This window comes from Rhinichthys klamathensis, unplaced genomic scaffold (genome assembly GCF_029890125.1).
Source record: "Rhinichthys klamathensis goyatoka isolate OS25496 unplaced genomic scaffold, OSU_Roscu_1.1 h1tg000395l_1, whole genome shotgun sequence".
Lineage (NCBI taxonomy): Eukaryota > Metazoa > Chordata > Actinopteri > Cypriniformes > Leuciscidae > Rhinichthys > Rhinichthys klamathensis.
In genome coordinates this window covers 1,060,846-1,084,988 of record NW_026606897.1, presented here as the reverse complement: position 1 = coordinate 1,084,988, position 24,143 = coordinate 1,060,846, and the positions used below count along the sequence as shown (strand labels likewise).

Below are 24,143 nucleotides of genomic sequence, written 5' to 3'. Positions count from 1 at the left end.
TTTTTCTGCTCAAAATAATATTTTAACCTAACGGCAAAAAAGGCAAAGGTATAAATACAAACTACCGATATTATACTTCAGATCGCTTAGGCCGTTCGCGGGGGTGGTGGTAAACGTCGCCATGGTAACCGCGAGTTCGTCCAATCAGAGACGTCAGTGTTTTGCAAATAACAAGGTTGATTTCGTAGCTTGTGGCTTTTACAGGAGCAGAAACTTTCGTTTCACAACCTCGTAGCTCGTGGTCAATCTACCTTGAATGGTTTAGACATTATGGCTGAAAATCAATATCCTACGGAGAAAATGAATGGGATTTTGCTGGTCTGTTGGGGGCGGGGCCTGTTTCAATTGAAACGGGTGAAACATAGGTAAGGCCGCCCCTGTGTCCTGGGGACAGAAATGTCACCCTTTCGGTGGAATGGCTCATACAGCTGCATCGCACCAAAACACTTTTTTTTTCTTCTTTTTTTTTTTTTTGCCATCGGTCATGATTTTTTATGTATTCCATAAGATAAATTGTCGGATAGCAGTGATGTAACAATCGACTGTAAAAAATAGCCTGTAACCCGGATTTGTATTGTGATCTCAACATTGGTGCTGTTTCTCTCTCGTCCACTAGAGGGTAGAACACACACTCTACCCGCTAGGCGCAGAAGTGGACACACTTCCTGTGCTCGGCTCGCTCGGGTTGTTGATGATAAACAGCGAGCACATGCTGAACGCAATCTTTCACATTTTGCCACAGAACCGAATGACAACTACTTTGATTTAAATGTTAATTCAGTAGCTTGACGTTCTGCAATTTGCCTTGTCTCTGTAATTACACGCTGAACAATAAAATACTTCACTTTTTGCTCAGGTATGGCGTGACAATCCTATTTGCTACAATACAGTAGATTCCAGTCATTAGTAAACGTGTTAGTTAGTAACTTATATTATATACATATAGCATGTTTTCGTTTTTATTATAGCTGTGTTTTACCAGTAAGTTTGTTACTTTGCCTAGTATGTCTGGCAACTTTGTGCTTTATTTCTTTTTTTGTACTTTATACTTAACATATTTGTTGTGTACACTTAAAAGTGCACTAATTTCATGCATGTGTGATTTATGTGTTCAAAGGGCACTGATGGATTTTATAAAAGAGTTTACCACAGTCATGACATTAATGATTTTGTCTGTCTCATCACTACATGCTGCTTATCAGCTATTCAAGGTAAACGTCCATTCAGTGTCCAGTGATTATATGCATACTATCAGTGAGATGCATGTGGTTGCACTGTTATAACTTTTCTTTCTCTGTTTGCAGGATCACAGAGCTTCATCATTGGGCTTCCTCCTGATTGGCTGCTCATCTGTCCTTTCATTCTTTTCTCCCAGTAACCAAATTATCATGTCACTCCAGAACGATCTAGAATGGGCAGGTGAATCACTCGGACCTGTGCTTTCTACTTTTGACTTCCTGTGGCTTAGTGACGACCACATGACAGCCCGTATCCTACTGATTGGCTCCACTTTTTTCATAATGCTCTCTGATTGGCTAACGCCAGATGGGTTGATCATTATGTCACGCTGCTTGGCCTTTTCCACCCTTTCCTGTTCGCTGACAGTGTGCGCGTTTGCTGAAAATGCAGCAGGGGCGGTAGGGAGTGTTGCCCTCAATCTCCCTTTATTAGTTTCCCCAAGGAGCAGATCTAGATCTTTGGGTTCCCTCGTGATGCCTACAGAAGGACTCCTCAGCTGGATCTTTAAGGTCATCATGGCATTAGGTTGCTGGACCACCAGGAAGGCCCTTATTAAATACCTGCTTGATTTGAAAGGCTGGGACTGACTTAGGGAACAAGTAATGTTTAAGTTTACTCTCAGGTTACTAGCAGGTATATGTACAGTGTTTTACTGTTGCACGTAAAAGCCTTCTGTCTTAAAAGCTAACATTATAGTGTATTATATTACAGAAACTTGAGTTTGTTTACATCTATTCGTATAATAGAGTTTGTTTATAACCTATTAAATCCATTACAGTGAGATTGAAGGCTTCTAAAATCCCTGAGCGATGAATAAATTGTTTAGCATCATCAACAATGTAGTCCTTTATAAAGAAAGAATGGGACTCTGTTTAAGTCAGTGTTGCCATGTCCACTTATTATGAGAAACTTTGGTAAATTTATAGTAAATTTACTCATTGATTTAGATGTGTGTGTTTTTTTGTAAAATGATATAATTGCAAAGATGTTTTCTGAATGTCAAAAATGCAACTTAACTTTATTTAATGTGTGTTTATACAGATTACTAAAAGGCGATGAAAAAAATAAGCAGGTTGTTTTGGTGAGCATAGTTACTTATTTTTGGGATTGTTTAGTCACTGCATTTGTTACTCATTTGTCTAAAAATATCTGGCAACACTGGTTTGAATGTACATAGCATTACTTGTACTGACTAAGGACATGTAAATTCAAACAATGAAGCACAAAAAAAGAAACATTGTATGCTGTTACTATATATATATATATATATATATATATATATATAGTAACAGCATACACTGTTTCTTATGTATTTATATATATATATATATATCGTATATTTAAAACTGTACAAAACTGTATGAATATGCTTATAAATAGCAACTAGTCCCTGTCTTTGATTGTCAAGTGCAGCTTTTTTTTTTGTGGAGGTGACTGGTTCACACCTGCATTGTTCTGTTTAAAGGGATACTCCACTTTTTTTGGAAATAGGCTCATTTTACAACTCCCCCAGAGTTAAACTGGTGAGTTTTTACCGTTTTTGAATCCATTCAGCCGATCTCCGGTTCTGGCGGTACCACTTTTAGCATAGCTTAGCATACATCATTGGAGAGGACAAGACCATTAGCATTTCTCAGAAAAAAATGACCAAAGAGTTTCGATATTTTTCCTATTTAAAACTTGACTCTTCTGTAGTTACATCGTGCACTAAGACCGACGGAAAATGTAAAGTTGCGATTTTCTAGGCTGATATGGCTAGGAACTATACTCTCATTCCTGCGTAATAATCAAGAAACTTCACTGCCGTACCATGAGAGCAGCAGGCGTAATGATATGACGCAGCGCCTGAAAATAGGCCACCTTCCGTCAACACAACGGAACTATTTTCAGGCGCTGCGTCATATCATTACGCCTGCTGCTCGCATGGTACGGCAGTGAAGTTACATCGTGCCATATCAGCAAGAAGCTTGGTGAAAAGGAGACAACTGTTGGTGCCATTTTTCGGAAATGGAAGAAATACAAAATACCCGTCAATCGCCCTCGGTCTGTAGCTCCATGCAAGATCTCGCCTCATGGGGTACGGATGATAATGAGAAAGATGAGGGATCAGCCCAGAACTACACTGGAGGAGCTTGTTAATGATCTCAAGGCAGTTGGGACCACAGTCACTAAGCAAACCATTGGTAACACACTATGCCGCAATTAATTGAAATCCAGCAGCACCCGCAAAGTCCCACCGCTCAAGAAGGCACATATAGAAGCCCTTTTAAAGTTTAACAATAATCATCTAATGATTCAGAGAAGGCTTGGGAGAAAGTGCTGTGGTCAGATGAGACCAAAATTGAGCTCTCTGGCATCAACTCGCCGTGTTTGGAGGAAGAGAAATGCTGACTATGACCCCAAGAATACCATCCCTTCAGTCAAGCACGGAGGTGGAAACATTATGCTCTTGGGCTGTTTCTCTGCTAAGGGTACAGGACGACTTTGACGTATTGAGTGGCCAATGGACGGGGCCATGTACCATCAGATGTTGGACGAGAAACTAGAACACTGAAGAAGGATCATGGATGGGTCTTCCAGCATGACAATGAATCAATGACCCAAAACATACTACCAAGGCAACAAAGGAGTGGCTCAAGAAGAAGCACAATAAGGTCTTGGAGTGGCCTAGCCAGTCTCCAGAATCCTATAGAAAATCTGTGGAGGGAGCTGAAACTTTGAGTTGCCAAGCGACAGCCAAGAACCCTTAAGGATTTTGAGAGTATCTGTAAAGAGGAGTAGATCAAAATCCCTCCTGAGATGTGTGGAAACCTGGTGACCAACTACAAGAAACGTCTTACCTCTGTGCTTGCCAACAAAGGTTTCTCCACCAAGTACTAAATTATGTTTTGCTTGGGGATCAAATACTTATTTCACCTACTGAATGCAAATCAATTTATAACCTTTATATAATGTGTTTTTTCCGGATTTTTTCGTTAATAATCTGTCTCTATCCGTTAAAATAAACCTACCATAAAAATGATAGACCCTTAATTTCTTTGTAAGTGGACGAACTTACAAATTCACCAGGGGATCAAATAATTATTTTTAGCTTTACATATTATATTATATTATATTATATTATATTATATTATATTAAATGCTCTCTAGAATCTAAAGCGTCCCGCACCTTGTGCTATAAATCCCACCGGGCCAAAGCAAATGTAGACACGTCATAGAGCAACATGGGTTGGAGATGTGTGTTCGGTTGCTCAAACGGAGTTTTATTCCGTTCTCAAACTGTACGTTGGTTAAGAATAAAATGGCTAGAATTTATTCACACCTCTACTATTGAATCCAAATTATCATCAGCGCTCGGATTTACTTCCATGGTGCTGTCAAGTACGAATTGCAGTCTGTGAGGTAAACTAAACGCTATTGGCTATTTGAAAATGGGGAGGAGCCATTCAATATGTCCCGCCTTTTCTTCCTGTTTTAGTGGAAATTACGTCAACGCATCATACAAAACTGTGCATTCCAAGGCACTTCAGTAAGCCTTTAATGTTATGAAGCGACGAGAATACTTTTTGTGAGCAAAAAATAAAAATAAATAACGACTTTATTCAATAATCTCTTCCATATCATTCTCCCATGCTATTCATGTAGTGTAGGGATAGGCAACTTCGGTCCTGGAGGGACACTTTCCTGCAGAGTTTAGCTCCAACCCTAATTAAACACACCTGGACAAGGCAATCAAGGTTTTCAGGATTACTAGATAGATACCGGCAGGTGAGTTTTTATCAGGGCTGAAGCTAAACTCTGCAGGACAGTGGCCCTCCAGGACCGGAGTTGCCTATTCCTGATGTAGTGTATACAGTGCAGCGCTTCCAGGTTCTACGTCAGAATACTGGCTCATTATTGGCTGACGTTGTTCACGTGAGCACCACGACACATACGTGTGATGCTGACTTAGCTGGCCAATAATGAGCCGACGTTCTGACTTGGAACCTGGAAGCGCTGCACTGTTTACACTACTAATGTAGGGAATAGGCAATGAGGGTATAGGAAACAATTTCGAACACTGCCAGATTTATTTCAGCTGATGTAGTGCGCCCTCTAGTGTTTCATGGTCTAAAATGCAGCTGAATTGTATTGAATATTCCAACGCTATCTCACGACCAATTCGTACTAATTTGTACGAATGATTAAAAGGTGGCTAATTCGTACGAATTCATACGAACTCACTCGTACGGATTCGTACGATTTGTCTAAACCCACGTGATGGGTAGGTTTAGGGGCGGGGTCAGGGGTAGGTCATTCGTATGAATTCATACGAATTTGGAATTCGTAAAATATGTACGATTTAGCAAAAATCCTACAAATTCGTACAAATTCATACGAGTCAGGTCGTATGAATTGTTACGAATTAGCCACTCGTACAAATTAGTACGAATTGGTCGTGAGATCGGGTTGAATATTCTCCATAGTGTGGTGGCTGGGGAGCTGACCTTAGGCAAGCAATATTTGTTTTTACCATCAAACGTTTCGTTGGGCTATTTCCATTTGTACACCATTCAACCATCTAGAACAGTGGTCACCCCGGTCCTCATGTCCCAGTTAAATCTAATCATTACCACAGTATTCTGCTTACAGGCACAAAATATCATCATCAGAACTTAATAAACTTCTTAAATCTTGCTGTGGTGAAGCTATAGAAGGAACAAACCTATGGTTCTGCATGATTCGTTACCGTAGAATCCATATATGGTTGTCACTTTGAATATAGCAACATCAGAGCGCTTTGTTGAGCATCTGACTACCTGTTCTTTCTCTCACCAATCTCTATCAGCTTCACCCCACCACTGCAGTGCACTACACATCTGCGATGAGCGTTCTCAAACCCTGCTGAGAAGAGAGAGGAGGGGGGAGGAGAGGAATGGATAATGAGAGAGGAGGAGAAAAAGGAGGGGGAAAAGGAAGCCAGGAATAGCAGGTTGGACAGATGTGCGGAGTCAAGAGCTAGTGTTGCCATCCAAAGCCCCGAAACACTGGTGAACAGGCACAAGCGGTCCTGCAGAATCACCATGTAGAGCTTCAGAGTGGAAGAATGGGAATGCAGTAACTGCAGTTGTGGAGTATCAACCTCAGCAGACGGTGAGACTCTGCAAAACAATGGGAATAGCATCATTCTAAGGAGCTTGACAACATGGGAATGCCATCTGCATCCGGACAGGATTTGTTGTGGTGGATTTGCTTCTGGAGCTGCGGTTTAGTAACACTTGTCTGATTGTATTGCAGTGTGGGAAGAGCAGAGAGATGCTGTGAAGCAAAAGCATTTATTTCCAGCCACTGTTGTTGTAACACTCGCATATCAGGAAACATGTATGCCTTCTATTCTTTGCTGGTGTACATCTTCTACACCGTCTTTAAAAAGGAGGAGGAGGCAGCGCTCGAGGGGGCGTATGGAGAATCCCCGGAGGTTTGTTTGGCCGCAATGAACACACGTCGATAGACATGCTAATATATGCATTCCTTATTGTCCTCTGTACAATATATGCAAACAAGAAAAATAGAATGATTGATTATAATATAATATATTGAATAAATAATATAAAAATCAATATAGAAACTATAGGTAATTTCATTCAGGTGATAATTTGATTATGCACGCATGCACACTTACAGTCACGTATCGCATGTCCTCAGTGGTGGCTTTAACACCTTCCAATAATCACATTCGTCTCCCTCTGTAACTGACAGGAGCCTGGCCATGTTTCCATGGAAACAAAGAGCAAGGGGAAGAGTAGCCACACCCCCAGGTTGGGCAAAAGAGGGTGTGCAAGACTGAGTGATTCAAGTAAGAATGTTTTGTTGCGTGATGATGTTCTAAATACAATGAAGTGCTGCTCCACATAATCAGCATTCAACCATTCACCTATTAAATTGCAGGCAGCAGCAGTGATAGTGATGGGGCGTCTCTCAGTGATGAAGATGATGAGTTTGATGAAGGTCATGGATTACCTGCCAAAACACCATTAACAGCTTTCCTGTCTTTCAAGCAAGAGGCAGAAAAGAGAAGAGCCACTAATTCTCCAACAGAACCTAGTGAAAAGGTGAAGACCTTCTAACTACATTCACATGTACCATGTTTAATAGTAGTGGTGATTTGGTGGTGGTAGTATTTCAGCAGACCCTTAGCTCTACAGTATGGCACGTCCTGATTTTGCTGAGTTGGAATAATATGCACAATATGAATGTAAATAACATTCCTATTATTAACAAAGTTCGGGAGGAGCACGTTCAGATAATTAACACGGGTGGAGAACACTCAGCAACCAATGATAAGAGGTGTATATAGATTCAGCAGTCTCACCTCAATCCATTGACAGTTTTCCAGCATCCCTCCACCACCCCTTCTCCACTCTTCTAGTCGTAACCATTTACATACGAGGGGGGGGGGGGGGGGGAGTACTCTGGGTTCGGGCCGAATTCCAAGCCCGGAGCCCTCCCCCCGGACAGCACGCCAAATACGCATTAAACTTTACTCCGTCTAATTGTATGTAAGTGTGAACTCGTGAAATGCCTGTGTCAACATATTTTGTTGATCCTGCAACAACATTCCTGTCTGAAAATGTAATCATAACCATTTCCCTACCCCTAAATCTAACCCTACCCATAAGTTACCCCTAAAATCAGAGGGGAATGATAGATGAATAACACTGATGTAGAAGCACCAAACCCTGGTTGTAAGCCTAAAATCAAGCGTAGCGTTAGTTCTGGCAGGTCACATTAGTCAAGCTCGCATCAGCTGATTCTCAGCTGATCCACGTCAACTTATAGGAATGCAACGCCTATCACAGCATCCATATATAAGCTCCTTCAGTATTATCAGCAGCTATCCCGTTTCTCAGGAGCGAATTACCCTCCTCCATCCCCAGCTCCTCCTCTCATGCAGTCTGTATTTGGCATTCTGATTCCTCTTGAATCAGACTCATTTCTCAAATTATGGTGTATATTAAAATAGTGACATTAATGATATCTGCATACATTCATGTTGGTTCTGTTCTGTTTAACCTAAGGCGGGTTATCGCTGCTCTCCCTGATCTTATCCATGCTAGGCTGCATGGATGCGCAGGGAGTTCTCGTCCAGAACAGAACCATACCGCCAATCCAAACTGTATGCTAATTGTCAATCATCTTTGACGATAGTGGTGCTGACAGAACTTGACATAATTGGTTGATTAGAATGTTGTTTCAGAATCAACAAAGATGTTGATCCAGGAACATGTTGCACTTGGTGAAATCAGGTTCTGCCTACAGTATTTCACGAGTTCACACTTACATACAATTAAAGGGAATAAAGTATAATGCGTATTTGGCGTGCTGTCCGGGGGGAGGGCTTCGAGCTCGGAATTCGGCCCGAACCCAGAGTACTCCCCCCCGTATGTAAGTGGTTTAGGACTAGAAGAGTGGAGAAGGGGTGGTGGAGGGACGCTGCTAAACTGTCAGAGAAATTAGGTGAGACTGCTGAGTCTATATGTACACGTTTTAATCATGATTGCTGAGTGCTCTCCACCCGTGTTAATTATCTGAACGTGCTTCTCCCGAACTTTGTTAATGAAACATTTTAATCATGATTGCTGAGTGCTCTCCACCCGTGTTAATTATCAGAACGTGCTTCTCCCGAACTTTGTTAATAAAACATCATGTATTTAACTTTGCCACATATAATTCACAGTTTGTTCTATGATTATGAATAATGCTTCAAATTTGGTTATTACTTTTCAAAATGAGCAAAATTGATAAAATGGCTGAAAAAAAGACTTACATTGACGCATGGCCCCTAGTCAAACTTAAGGAGCTCATTAGACCTTAGTCAGGGTAGATGCCATATTTCATTTTTCATTAATGAAAATGAGGCTGGAATGGATAGGCATAAAGTCTGTAGCTACTTACATTATAGTACAGCCTATTGAACATACTGTACTGTACAGCCTCATTTTCATTAGTGAAAAATTCGAGATTTGCTGTCCTTTTTTGTGTCCTTCATCACCAAGCATTGTTATTTTTCTATCATTTTCTATCATTTTTATAGCATAATGTAATATAATAAATATAATATTTTAGTATAATTGGCTTCCTATCATGGGTTTTATTGATAATTTGAATTCGTTTTTATTTTCTGTTTTCATTTTAGTTAAATGTTTAGTATTTTTGTTGTGTTTTGTCATTTTTAATAGTTTTAGTTTTTTTAATGTCTTTAGAGTTTACATTAATTTTATTTCAGCTTTTGTTTTACCTCCACAACACCTTAACATATCTTTTTCCTGGAAACACCTGTCACATTTTCTGAAAGAAAGTGTAGAAATGTAATGAAACATGTAAAAGCATTTTTTTTTTATAAGTGCACATTTATTTTGTAATAGTTGAGTAAATATGAAATGTGTATTTTCCAGGTGACAGAGTCTCCATTGCTGTCTGTGATGTCCCACCTCCTGAGCTTCCTGGAGCAATATTCCCACCTGCAACAGCTGCAGCAGCAGGCTGATCAGTACCGTCTGCAGCTACGCAGACACCGTGCCCAGCACCGGCGGAAGATGAAGGCCCTGCGTACGTCCTACCGCCAGCGCCTCAGAGACAAGAACAGTGTGATTAACAACCTGGAGGAAGTGATCGCTCAGCAGCCGAGCCCATCACCTGAAAATGAGGGTGAGACCTTTTGAAACTAAATAAATCACAGAATCTCAGTGTGAAGAGTTTAGCATTGGATAATGATGAGTTTAATATTAGATGCCTCTCTTTATGTACTGTACCTTGACATTCATTGATTTTTTGGAGGCTGTCTTTTGCCTTACTCAGAACCTGATTTCATCAAGTACAACATGTTCCTGGATCAACATTTTTGTTGATCCTGGAACAACATTCCATACAACCAATCAGATTTTAGGGAAAAGTTTACAGTTTATGTCAAGTTTAGGCTTACAACCAGGGTTAGATGCTTCTACATCACTGCTATTCACCTATCATTTCCCTCTGATTTTGGGGTAACTTATGGGTAGGATTAGGTTTCGGGGTAGGGATATGGTTACGACCAAATTTTCAGACAGGAATGTTGTTCCAGAATCAACAAATTATGTTATATACCCATCTGTTTCTGTCTTTGCTGTTTGGTCTGTCTGAAAGATTCAGCCTTTACATTAAAAGAATGTTTCTGAATATTTAAACTTACATTGTATACATGTCTGTCATCCCATTTTTATTTATATATTTATTTTACAAACTGTGGTACACACTCAAATTATTTTTACATTACCGTATATAGCTTTACCCAGCTAAAAGGAAACTTTCTCAGAACTTTAGCTAACGTTCGGGCAAGGTTTTTCAAAGTTATGAACAAATATTCTTTCAGTAACATTACAGGTTTTTTTTATTTATTATTATTGCTAACAAGCATCAGTCAATATTGAAGCCACATTTTCAAAACTCTTCATGCAGTCTGCATTACCAAGATGAATCTAGGAATCCAGTCACTCATTCTAAACAGTTAATCTCACCTCAGACCAACAAAACACTTTATTCATGTCTCAAAATAAGCTCGTTCCACCATAACACTGGCAACAATTCTCATTCAGAAAACATGCATTTCATTCATAACACACTGATCCTAAAAAACACAAACAACAGGGAGCATTACATAAATCATGAACTTTTATTTTTAAAGTTTGAATTATTATTTTTCACATATAATGATAAGAATAAGATCTTTTCATTTTACTGACTGTTCTGAATCTTCAAATGAACCAGAGAAATTAGGTGATGTTCAATGTATATTATGAAAAAAATTAAAGTGTTTTTGACCTTGGATGCATGTAAACCTATTGTAGGAGACCTCCAAACCAATATTAGGAACCTTTAATAATAGCACAATAGGGGCACTTTAAGTTAGAATGTTTTGTGAATCTGGCCCCCGATGATCTCATTGTTTGTTTTTGGATTCAGAATTTTGTTTGACGTCAATGAGGGAAGAGATAATGACCTGTTCACATCATGTGGACAGCTTAAAATTGTACTTTAATTAAATGAGAATACTGGGGAAAAGTGCCAAAAATAGCAGATTGATGGTTTTAGAAACCGCACCTGGCAGTGACCTCAGAGCTATATGGGGAATCTGGACTCTCTGGCGGTCTGTTTCTCCTCAGACAAACATTGCGTGTGTTTAAAATGCACGTCTCTTGCACTAATTCAATGTCAGATGTACTTGGCTTTGTGTACTTGGCTTTGTGTACTTGGCTACCTGGCTAAAGCTATCCATTCCTTTTCATCTCTTGCACATTCTGCATAATTACATCATAACAATTCTGGTTGGTTGATGACACTCCAAAAATGCTCACAAACCCTTCACTAGAAATGATCCTGTTTCTTGAGAGGTAGCAGACAGAAAAAATGTAAACATCCCTCCCAAAAAGAACCAGCATTGTTAAAATTTCTACTAATGAAATATATGTAAAATGTATTTCCATCAAATGAGAAAAATAGGTAGTTATAGCTATATACCAGCAATCTGGGCTATGCTAACCCACCAAACCTTGAGCCCTTCGTCATGACACCCACATGTCTGGAGACATTTTCAATGAATCCACATGAAATCATTAGCCACATGAAATACAGATACAGTATGAATCATATTAATCAGATGGCTAATTGACATGGGAATACATGTGTTTGTGGCTCATGAGACATCAATACCTTTTATTAGCATGTAGTAAAAATACCCATTTGCCTGGCTGGTACATCTACAGCACTTGGCATGTTTCTCTGTGGCTCACAAAGATGAATAAAACATTGTGAGAGCTGCTTCTCTTACAAATGCAAGTGCACTTACAAACTAGCACAGCTGAACTTCACGTGCACTGCTGTAAGATACTATATAAATCCAGTGTACAGCCTAGAGGAAATTCAGCTTTTAACAACGAAAGCATAAAATGAGTAGACCATGCTCTCATGATTTAAGTTTTATTTTATGTGAGGAGGAGAACGATGAAAAAAGCACAGCTAGGAAATCGGTTTCAAGGAGTATCGGTCAATTGTAATACAGAAATATTGACCACAAAATCATTCAGAATCAAATATCCCAGCCAACATTTCTTGGTGGAGCCAATTTAGGCATGAAATGGGCTTGAGTTACATGTGTTCCATGTCTGCCCATATCTGAATTAGCCCATAGCTCATACTCACTACATTAATCCCACCATGAAATGTTGTCAGGAATTAAAGCATTTTTTGTTCAAGCCTGTTCCACCATCACGTTTGTTCCACATCACGTTTGTTCCACATCACGTTTGCGGTGGCGTCCCTGTGTGTCTCCATTCATCCTTCCCACCAATAGATAGACTTGCTCCACCCGAGACTGGAAGCTCATATCTGACGACGCCTGCCTCAGTAATTATTGTACAGCACAGGAAAAGACAACTCTGACTCGGCATATCAATAATAAATGGCGGGAATCTAAATAAAATGTTGCAGAGCAGTTAGGCTGCCAGGCAAGTTGCACAAGTCTTTGAGTTCAAAACGGGTCTTGAGTCTTAAGCTAACCCAGAGGAAAGTTGTGTGGCTCAGAGGCTGCTTAATAGAGTTTTCAGTTATGTTCCTTACATTTCTTATAAGAAATAGAAATTAGAACAGCACTATTGTAACAAATCCACTGGGAGGCGAGTTTAACGAACCCATGTGCAGCTTTATTTACCAAACATAATCCAATACAAAATAAACAAAGACTTGTCTTGCCAAGCAGCGGTCACTCAAACAAAGCCAGACAAGAGACAATGGGAGCATAAGGGATATACTATATACTAAGGACTTATGATATAACAAGACACACGTGAAAGCAATGAACACGATGAACCATTAAGAACATGACACATGACATGAAACAAAGGAACCAATCAAAACATGACACATGAGACGAAGAACCAAAGTGCAAGATCATGTGAGGGTAAGGCAATCACATGACAAAACCAGGAAGTAAAGGTGTGTTCACGCCATGTGTAATTAACGTAATTAAGAGATTTCAAATTGTAAAGAGCCTTCGCGTCCTCGTAGTGCTCGTAATTACAACCTGCTTGTACCAGATTAGCATTGTACCACCTGACTTCTGCAGATTAATTTAGGCGTTGATAGTGTTGACATAAAAACGCATAATTCCTAGTCCAACGACCTGAATAAAGCTCTGAATAGACGGTTTCAACGGCAACAACATAAACAAACGTTACTGCGCATGCGCGCTTTTGTGGCCCAAACTTAACTTCCGGTAGAGTCAATAACAACAGAGTTCATCTGTAGAAACCATAGACTTTTTGTGAGAAAAAAGTCAGAATTGTGAGATAAAAAGTCTCAATTCTGTCTTTTTTTCTCGCAATTGCGACTTTATTTCTCAGAATTGCAACTTTATTTCTCACAATTCGGACTTCTTATCTCGCAATTATGAGATAAAAAGTCTCAATTATTATTATTTTTTTATTCTTCATGGCCGGAAACAAGCTTCCATAATTATCTGTTGCTTATCATGAGTTTGTTACCTGTAACGAAGTGAGTGCTACAGATCCTTGAATTCTTGCCTGGCTGCCAAGCCTCTCATCGCACAGCGGTGATCCACGCTCGCCGTCTCCCTTCGTTTTTAGGAAAACGAATTTTTTTATTTTTGATAAGGTATTTGTCCCAGAGCCTCAGGTTGCATCCCACAACACAACAACCTGAGCCCAACTTCAGTCTGCTCATCACCTTAATTTTCACTGCGTTTGTAGTCGGCGCCATATTACCAGAGAATGATATTATGATATTATGATATTACCGGTTAACAAACACAGACCGGAAGTTAACTTCGGGCCAGCGCGTAACCCGGGCAACGCGCGTGCGTTCGATGAAACCGTCTATAAAACGTTACGTAATTCCGACATGGCATTAACACAGCATATGACTGTGAGAATGCATACTGATAAGAGACATGAACAGAAGAGCAGAAGCCAAAACATATGATACAAATATAAAATTAATGTGAATAGCAAAAGAATCAGATGAGAAATGTTTGAAATTTTATTAGAATCTTGAACTTTGAGCGGAAATTTAAATTCGCAACTTTGGATGGAAACACAGCTAATAACATGTATTGTGCCTATACAGACACAGAGACAATTACTCAAGATCCCCTTCCAGGGATTTGGCAAAACCATTGTTCACCCTGAGAATGAGGCGGCCTTCGCACCACACTTGAGATGGGACGTGGGCCTTCAGTGTTGTAGTGACCGAACATGTAACAGACCCAAGGGAACTACTGAGGAGGCTGCTGCCATGAGGCCCAGTAGCTTCTGAAACATTTTCAGGGGAAGGATATCCCCAATTCTGAAAGATGCCGCTAGCCTCTGAATGTTTAGAGAGCGCTCCAGTGGAATCCAGGCCCGCATTTGGGCCGAGTCCAAGACTTTCCAAGTGGCTGAGGAGCTAAGATCTGTGCATGCATAGTTTTTTCTTCGATTGGGCTAAGAGCAACCAATCATCGAGGTATTTCAGGATGAGTACTCCCAACTGTCTCACGGGGGAGAGGGCCGCATCCAGACATTTTGTAAAAGTCACGGAGCTAGGGACAGTCCGAATGGTAGGATTGTATATTGGTAAGCCACTCCTTATGCCAGATGAACTAGCTTCTTTTGAAATTGCATTCTAAACGGTCATGCCATGTGTGTGTTTGTGTGTAGGTGAGTACATGCTACCTGCATCATCTCCGGTTGGGTTGCATAAGTTGGTTCAATCTCTATGCGGGCTGCAGGGAGAGAGGAGTCAACTGAGAGGAGAGCTGCGATCGCTTCATTCACAGCTTGAGCAGAGAGAACGAGATCGGCACACTAAAGTGCAGGCCTTCCAACAGCAGGTGATGAGCATTACTCATCCAGTCACTCATTCTATACATTCATACTATCATTCAACCCACAACATGTATTCATGCAATCAGTGATGCTTTCACAGCACATCTCCACTTATTCCTCTTTCTACCTCACCAATGATCATGAAAGCATCTCTGTTTTACCTTTATCCAGACAGTAATAAGTCTGCATATTTCATCCATTCAGCTACCTCTCCATCGGTTTATTCAGTTTCATCCATCCTCTTCACTCATTTTTCTTTCCAGACTTGCTAAACTGACACAATTGATTTTCTCCCTGTAGATTGATGAGCTGAAGAGCTGTATTGAGGAAAGAGAAGAGGAGCTGTCCAAACTCAGAGTTACATCAGTAAGCATTTGGAAGAATCTGTTCCAGTGCTCTGCATTTGAAACTGAGCACATTGAAACCAGGCCAGACAGTCTCAAAATGATTCGTGACCAAGAGCTAATCTAGGTTGTTCTATCAGACACTTTTTTTTCCAGGTCAGCTGTGACTTTTTTCTGTTTTTTCTTTCACCAGGGAGTAACAGACTCTGAAAAACGAGTGCTTTGCTTATCAGCAGAGAATGAGAGTTTGAAACACAGCCTCACAGTGACGCAGGGTCTTCTGCAGCAACTGTCGGTCATCCCATCCCAGTCCAGCTCTGTGCTCATCAAGGTGAGAATGTCTTTTAATGCATTGGGTACAGTAACTGATGACAACGAAACTTATATGACACTCCTGACTGTTGTCCTTACCCCCTCCCTTGTGACATATGTAGTACGCCTCACCTCTGTGGCCCATAGACATATGCTGTCATTCACTAACCATTCACTTTACATGTTTGTAAAATCTGCAAGCAAATTTTCTACATTTAAATTTTCAAACAACTGAAACCACACAAAAGCAAAAAATATACTCCCTGTGGTCTTTGAAACAATTTGATTAGCGTGTTTTTTTTGTTTTTTTGTTTTTACCTATATTATACACTGTAAAAAAGGATATTTTGAAAAAAACTTGAAAATTCAATTCAACATGCATTCAGCAAAACAATAATCATAAAATGGTGCAATGCATGCTGGGAACTCCCATAACTTTTTTAATACAATGTTCATACGACTGTGTTTGACTAGGAGGGACAACATTTGGGGGAATTTTGTTGTTCTAACATGGGTTTTATGTAGTTTCAAGTATTCCACATTTTCAATTGTAGCTTTCTTTACAGTGAAATGAATGAACAAAGTGATTCTACAAAAGTATAAAAAAAATTCTATTATTACTTTCTATTTTAAATCAAATACAAAATGCAGCCTGTGAGGTGCAGTTGTATATGGACATAGCTTGGACGTCATTATGTGTATATGCACCGATTGGATGAATTATATGAATTATTAGTATACTATTGTACCCTATAGGAAAATGAGAACTTGCGCAGTCGTGTTCTGCAGCTGGAAAGTTCACTGCAGCTGCGGGCAGAGCAGCTGTCAACTCTGGAGCACCAGAAAGAGCAGAGCGAATGGAGGAAGGCAGAAGAGCTCAGGAGACGAGAGGAGAGTGTGAGAGATCTGCAGCTTGAACTAGACAAAGAACGCAACAAGGAGCCTGTGGTTAAAGTAAGAAAAATGCAAGAATATGAACCTAAAACCTACAAAAAGCCACAACAAACTTGATCAAATTGATTTTTAACAGATACACACACACATACAGAAAAGATAGATAGGTGTTTAGTGTATTACAAGAAAACGGACCAAAAATATTGATGATTTGTCTTGCACTCCGGGGTGTCTTGCACTCACTTTAGAATGAGAATCTATAGTAATAATTTTTTTTTTTTTTTCTGTCTTCTAGTATGTTACCCAAACCGTTGAGGTGGAGTCGCCTTCAACTCTGCGTCAACTATCTGAAGCCAGACAACAGAATGCACAGCTTTCTGGGAAGCTAAGCAACCAGAGCGAACGATGCAGACAGTTGGAGGAGAACATCAGACATTCAGATGAAGTCAGCTGCAATTTGCAACACAAGGTTTCTAAGCTTTATCCATTTGTTTTTATGATGGTACATACTGTATAACTTGAAGCTAAAGATCTTAACAGCCTCTGTTGATGCAATCTTAGATACAAAATTCATGAATTATACAGTCCATGTCAGAACACAACTAGAAAACCTCAGCTCTTCTAAAAAAGCAATGGCTCCACAGATTGCTGCATATGAGAGGGAGATTGGGACCCTGAGGGAGGAACTACTGAAGGAGATTGGACATCTTGAGGAAAAGAAAGAGGCAGCAGTAAAAGCTGCAGCCAACTGCTCTGAGGAGCATCTCCAGAGCCTGCAGAACCAGTTCATAAGTGAGTTTACTGTTACTACAAATCTTAATAGATGGTTCATGCCTGTTCTTTAAAAATTAATGTTTGTCGATGGAGGAGAGGCTTCACTACGCTGAATATAACCGCTTTTGTGAGGAAATAGCTTATCATGTAATGAATCGACAGCCCATCGGCTAATCTTCAGCATGTTAGCACATTTGTTTTCGATTGATCTATTTTTAAAGTTTACACCAAAAAAAAATGCTGTCTCATAAGAGAAGTCATGGACAATTGCGCAACAGGTAGGGTTCAGTTTATGGCACTTCTCATTCATTTCTATGTTGTCCGCAAACAGTGATTGACTGTCGCACAACTCTGAACGATATTCAATTATGTCAAGGCTGTAATGTGATTAGTTATCAAGGCACACGTGATTAGCCATTACGCTTTTTCCAAAGGTAGAGCCACGGACCCTCGTATCCCCCAATAATAAGCCCATCTCAGCTAAGGCCACAGGCAGGGGAGGTTTCTTATCAGGGTTCGAGCTAAACTCTGCAGGACAGCAGCACTCCAGGACCAATGTTGACATCCCTGGTCTATAGTGTTCGCTACACTTGTGAAGTCCACAAGACATATGATTTAGGTGTGCTCATGAGCACCCCTATTGTTGACATTGTTAAATGTGCGGCAATGTGTATGGCTCAGCGCATGTTTATATGTAATTTCCAGCCCTCCAGAAGCGTCTGAGTGCTCTCCCTCCCACGTTACGCTCCATGAAGACCGACTATGCCAGCCTGCGCAGTCAGGTCCGCAACTTTTCTGACTTCTATGGAACAGCTATCAAAGAAGCCAAGAAACAGGTAAGCAAATATCTACTGCTGCACAAACCTGTACTAAATGTACAACTTCTGAGATCGAAGAGTTAGATATTGGCACATTTTATTTGTTGCTTTCATTTCTAAAAAAATTTTTTTATTTTTTTCTAATATTACAACATTATTCCCTAGATAATGGCAGCTATATTTGAGATGTCAGAGGCCAACAAAGACCTTTTGGAAAAATACAGAAAGGAGGTAGCACTCCGCAGGAAGTACCACGAGCAGCTGGTTGAGCTTAAAGGTTGGCAGCTATGGCCATTTTTACCATTTCTGTCCATATGACTTAAGCAAAATATAAGAAAAGTTTTTTTTTTTGTGTGTATGTGTTTTTCCACCAGGTAATATTCGTGTTCTGTGCCGTGTAAAGCCAGTACTGAAGGAAGATCAACATGAGGAAGGCCAAGCGGTAGTTGTGACAACAGACCCCAATAATGAATCTGCACTCACAGTTTTAAGCAAGGGAAAGGCCAAAAACTTTGAGCTTGATAAAGTATTTCACCCTCAGGCCACTCAAGATGAGGTAAGCAGAGTAAAAGTCATATTCACATGAAATACTAAAAGACTTAATAGGCCTATAAACATCAGTAGCCTATAGTAATAATGCATTAATATTTAATGTCTCGTTGCTATCACTAAATTAGTCATTATTTTCATGGCCGATACTAAAATTCTATACTATTTTGTCTAAATTAATAAAAATGCTTTTTAAATGCTACAAGTGAATTTAAGCATCACAACATTATTAAAAATGTATACTACATTCATTTTGAGATTAGTTTAAGATTACACTGTAGTGTAATTAAGTTATTTGTTAAGATTAAGTGAGCATTAGATGAAATTCGGGAAAAGCATGCACAAGACGATATCCAAAAAGTATAAAGTGTAGCAATAAATCTCTAAAACCAGCCAATAAACGTTAGGGTACCATACATAGTGCATCCCTACAGTATAGCTTGCTTAAAGGGATAGTTCACCCAAAAATGAAAATTCTGTCATAATTTACTCACCCTCAAATTGTTCCAAACCTGTATGAATTGTTTTCTTCTGCTGACGAAGATGTTTTGAAGAATGTCGGTAACCAAACAATTGATGGAGCCTATTGACTTCCATAGTATTTTTCTTCCTCCAAACTATGGATTGATTGATGTTTGGTTACCCATATACTTCAAAATATCTTGAGTTCTGCAGAAGAAAGAAACTCATACAGGTTTGGAACAACTTGAGTAAATGATGACAGAACTTTCATTTTTGTGTGAACTATACCTTTAATTGATCAAGAAAGCATTTTTAGTAATGTTTTTGATATGTATATTTTATACCATTCTTTATCTCTTAGGTGTTCCAGGAAATTGAGCCGCTCATCACATCCTGTATAGATGGGTATCATGTTTGCATCTTTGCTTATGGCCAGACAGGATCTGGCAAGACCTATACTATGGAGGTAATATATCTGTAACTATATACCTGTCATAACACATGGTTCCGATTTCATACTTTTGACCCAGATGATCTGTTTCCATTAATTATTCAATAAGACTGTCAGGTCTCATTAACCATCCGTGTCTGCTCAGGGTACTGTTGAGAACCCCGGTATCAACCAACGAGCCCTGAAACATCTGTTCAATGAGATTGAGGAAAGAAAAGATATGTGGACATATACCGTCAGTGTCAGTTCAGTGGAAATTTACAACGAGGTCCTGAGGTATTGTATTCTACCTCTTTATCATGAAAAATTCTGTGGTGGTCTCCATCTACAACTTTTTTGAATTTCAAATAAATGATGGCCTATTCAATTAAATGTTAGAAGCATCTAAGTAAATATTCGAGCTATTGGATCATGCAATAACCTGTCGTTCAATTGATGTTTATGAGGAATATTGAAGGGTTAGTTCTCCCAAATATTAGAAAAAAAATTATGTCATCAGTTACTCACCCTTATGTCGTAAACTTCCAATTCCATAAGACTTTCATTAATCCTTGAAACACAAATTCGAAACCTGCGAGATTTCTGTCCTGCTTTATGTTATGTACTGATTTAAATGTAATTTTACATTTAAACACTGATCAACTCACATCCATAGAACACATTAAATATGGTAAACGGAAGCTCAACTGCACTTAAATTTATATTTATTCATTTAGCAGACACTTTTATCCAAAGCGACTTACAAATGAAGAATACAACAACCAGCAAGGAACAGTGAACAAATCTCTTCAATTATGTTTTGAAGATGAACTAAAGTCTAAGAATGGCAGGAGGGTTGAGTAAATAATGACAGTTTTCATTTTTGGGTGAACTAACCCTTTGATACAATTCAATTGTTAACAATTTTTTGGTTGTTAACAACAGAGATCTACTAAGTAAGGATGGAGAGAAGCTTGACATCAAGATCAACCCTGATGGGACAGGACAGCTCCATGTGCCAGGACTCAGGGTCAATGAGGTCAAAAGCTTCCAGCATATCAAAAAAGTGAGTCCCAGGGTGTCATCTGTCAAGATAATGCTGACTATACAAAAAACGTCTCTCCTATAATCTGTTGGTTTTTTTTGCAGATTTTGGCCATAGCTCGAAAGAACAGGATTACATTTGGAACGCAGATGAATCAGCATAGCTCTCGATCACATGCCTTGCTCACTGTGACTGTGCTGGGCACAGACCTCGCCAGTGGAGCCAAAACCACCGGTCAGTCTCAACGACTCTGGATCTTTAGATTGCTTGAGTTGCGAGTTCTTAAAAGTCTTGATTTCCGCTCAAAAAGCCCTCTATATCCAAAATCCCTGACCTCTCCTTTGCAGGCAAGCTGAATCTTGTGGATCTGGCTGGTTCTGAAAGGGTGTGGAAGTCTGGGGCAGAGGGGGAAAGACTGAAGGAAGCCCAGAATATCAACCGCTCACTGCTCGCTCTAGGAGATGTGATCCAAGCTCTTAGGGCCCACCAGACTCACATACCCTTCAGGAACTCACGACTCACCTACCTGCTGCAGGACTCACTAGGAAAAGGCAACAAAACCGCCATGGTTGTTCAGGTACAAGGACCAAGACTCACAAGTTAACCCCATTAGCTTAGCTGTGCTAAGCCCCTTTCCAAATGACAAATGTGAAACCCTGGGTTAGCCCAGGGTTAAGTGCAGTGTGAAAAACCCATTTGACTATCAGCACAAAGTCTGGTCTATACTGTAACACCAAATTAGACAGGACAGGGCCAAGGTAGCTGACCGAAATCTATATCTAACAACAGTTCATTCTTTTTCATATGATGCCAATGGGGTTTAGACATTCTGCCTTGAAAAAACTAATTTCAGGGAGGTAGCACCCACACAACAAACCTCTGCTAAAGAAATGTAGAGTTTAACGATATCCTCAAGTGGTCATTTGAATTACTTGCCAAACCAGGTGGAAACAAGGCACACATCCACTCAATTTCCAGAATATTTAATATAGTTTGTCTTCAGGGCAGACACTATCAATGTGCGGGAGACAAAAACAAAAATTCTAATAAAAAAAAAATGCTCTGTACTGCATAGGCAAAAAGCTCCTTTTTTCTCAGTTTTTCTTAAAGTCCCCCTGTAGTCAATAATTGTATCCCTTAAATCTCATCTTTGATTACCAAAATGGCATATTTAAAGTTTTTTCCTGTGAGAATTTTTTTATTCATGCCTTAAAATAACTTGAATGTAATTACATTTGTAGTACACTTGCCTCATTTAGTATACGCTGAGCCATGAATATGCAAATGTGCCCCGCCTCCACTCACTCATACAGGCTTGTCTACAAGTCGATGTATCAGAATAGTAATGCGTTTTATGTAACGTTCTCTAGAACGTTCGACACATAACCGTAATTAACCCCGTTCGCCATCTCAGTCTGCCATCTAAAAATCAGTATCCTTAGAAACACTTTGAATAGTGGAGAAAGGCATATAGTTCATCATAACATTGTAATATACATCACATACATAATCCACTCGCTATATTGCTAAATGTACCAGATTTTTCATATCAACGGAAAAATATACATACCGGGATAACCTGGCTTCTCTTGAAACTCCCCTGCTTCGCAGCAGTTAATGATATGCTAAAGCCCGCCGGCACGTTGATGTGATTGGTTACAAGAAAGTTTGTGACCTAAAAACACTGGCGATTTCAAACCATGTTTTTGAGACTGTCTTTTTTTCACTACAGTTTTGAGAAAATACTCAGCAATGGTGTTGACTCATGAATTTCTACTCTACGCACTCATATTCTAAACAAAACCTTGTACTTAAACAATTGTATGTACTAAAGCAATTTTAACCAGCTTGTTCCATGTTTTGTAAAAATATCCCTCAAAGTTCTTGAATGGTCTATAGGTAGTCCATGGGAATGCCATTTGATGGATCACAGAGTTAAACAACCCCCTACAGAGTAATGTCAAATTTTACTACTGTAAAAATATTTTGTCTTCTTTAGGTTTCATCTCTTGAGAGCAACGTCGGAGAGACCCTGTGCTCGCTAAAGTTTGCCCAGCGAGTGTGCAAGGTGGAGCTGGGCCCTGCTGCAAGAAAAATTGAGACAGGAGGACATAATGAAAACAAAAGTTAATGCATACCATCAACCCTCACAAGTAACGCAGGACCAGAAATGGCATTAGGTGTAGATGGACAAGCCTTGCACTTTTCAGCCTGTGGCTGAGGCTTCCAATCCTACTCAAGGGCTGCAGTTCTGGAAACGTCAGTGATGCCACATATCTAGCAATGGCTTTATCCATAGCTGATCTGCATGTCAAAGTCTCACCAACACCCACCACCACCAGTTTCAAGACAAGCTCTCCATCAACGTAAGTTCAAAATATCACAAATTCTCCACAGGAAAAAGGTTATTTCAGTCAATCTTGGGAGTCACAACATAAGAGACCACAGTATCTTAATCGCTTAAAGTTTATACTGATATTTACTCAAAAACAACAAAATTATTTGGTATAATATTTAGGAAGTAATGGCCAAAATATGTTTGTGTGTGTATGGTTGGTGTGGACTTCCATGATTATGTTATGTATGTAGAACCAGTCGATCCGTCTTTTATTAGGTAAAATGGATGCGAGTTGAGCCGAATTGCACAAAATCAGCATTTGCTGACTTTATTTCTCTGCAAAGGTGGTAGCTTAGCATTTTAAGATCCAGGCTAATAACCGAAAGGTCACATTTTCAGCCATCTGAAGGGGTGATTCATGAACTGGATAGTTCTTGAGTTATTTGACTGCAAGAAAATTAAGCCAGCATCTGCTAAAGATAAGAATGAATGTAACTATACTTGACAACAATGTGCAATAGCATTTCTTAGTGGTGAACATCTCATTTTTCGGTTTGAGAGTAAACCACACTGAATAAAATGTTCCTCTTAAACATTAATATATACTCTATGTTTTCATTATTCATTTGTAATAAATGTACAACCGTGCAACATAATATACATTTAAATGAATGAGATAGAAGTATTAACTTTCTGGGATTATTAGGATAAGTTTACGTTTAATGTGAAATGTCATAGTTCTTCAGTCTCTTAGTTTTAGCCATGTTACAGTGAGAGGATAATGAATGCACTTTATTGTCAAAGACTTGTGCTGTTCATACAACTTGTCTTTTAACCAAAAACGTGTACGTAGGTCTATCATTTTGTTTGTGAAAACTGGCAGAATAATTCTGGGGAAAAACACATATTTGAGACTTGGTATGTTATGAAGAAATTGGCTCAAGTACCCAAATTAAGTTATTAACATAAAATATATTATGTTAATAAAGCATTGCAGTTTTAGATGTACAATTTCTCTTGAATTGTGATATTTTGTATTCTCC

The 24,143-nt window shown here is 39.5% G+C and overlaps 1 protein-coding gene and 1 long non-coding RNA gene across 3 annotated transcripts; both read left to right on the top strand.

Annotated features, from left to right (window-relative positions):
- The first annotated feature begins 632 nt into the window (after positions 1–632).
- Positions 633–2,154, top strand: LOC130070174 (uncharacterized). Its single transcript, XR_008803849.1, has 3 exons — positions 633–856; positions 1,118–1,211; positions 1,305–2,154. It is a non-coding gene; the product is annotated as an uncharacterized LOC130070174 (long non-coding RNA).
- Positions 2,155–6,181: 4,027 nt separating this feature from the next.
- Positions 6,182–23,574, top strand: si:ch211-257p13.3 (kinesin-like protein KIFC3). Of its 2 annotated transcripts, XM_056234469.1 has the most exons (20): positions 6,182–6,372; positions 6,517–6,697; positions 6,979–7,075; positions 7,168–7,331; positions 9,675–9,927; positions 14,967–15,139; positions 15,435–15,500; positions 15,672–15,809; positions 16,547–16,744; positions 16,980–17,153; positions 17,329–17,476; positions 18,164–18,294; positions 18,442–18,553; positions 18,651–18,832; positions 19,649–19,753; positions 19,884–20,014; positions 20,663–20,783; positions 20,867–20,996; positions 21,110–21,339; positions 22,762–23,574. In XM_056234469.1, the coding sequence occupies exons 2-20, from the start codon at positions 6,599–6,601 to the stop codon at positions 22,891–22,893; spliced, it is 2,784 nt and encodes a 927-aa protein (XP_056090444.1). In that variant the 5' UTR covers positions 6,182–6,372; positions 6,517–6,598; the 3' UTR covers positions 22,894–23,574. The 2 variants fall into 2 exon arrangements, with proteins under 2 accessions (XP_056090444.1, XP_056090443.1); XM_056234468.1 differs by having other exon boundaries at positions 6,182–6,697.
- Positions 23,575–24,143: the final 569 nt, after the last annotated feature.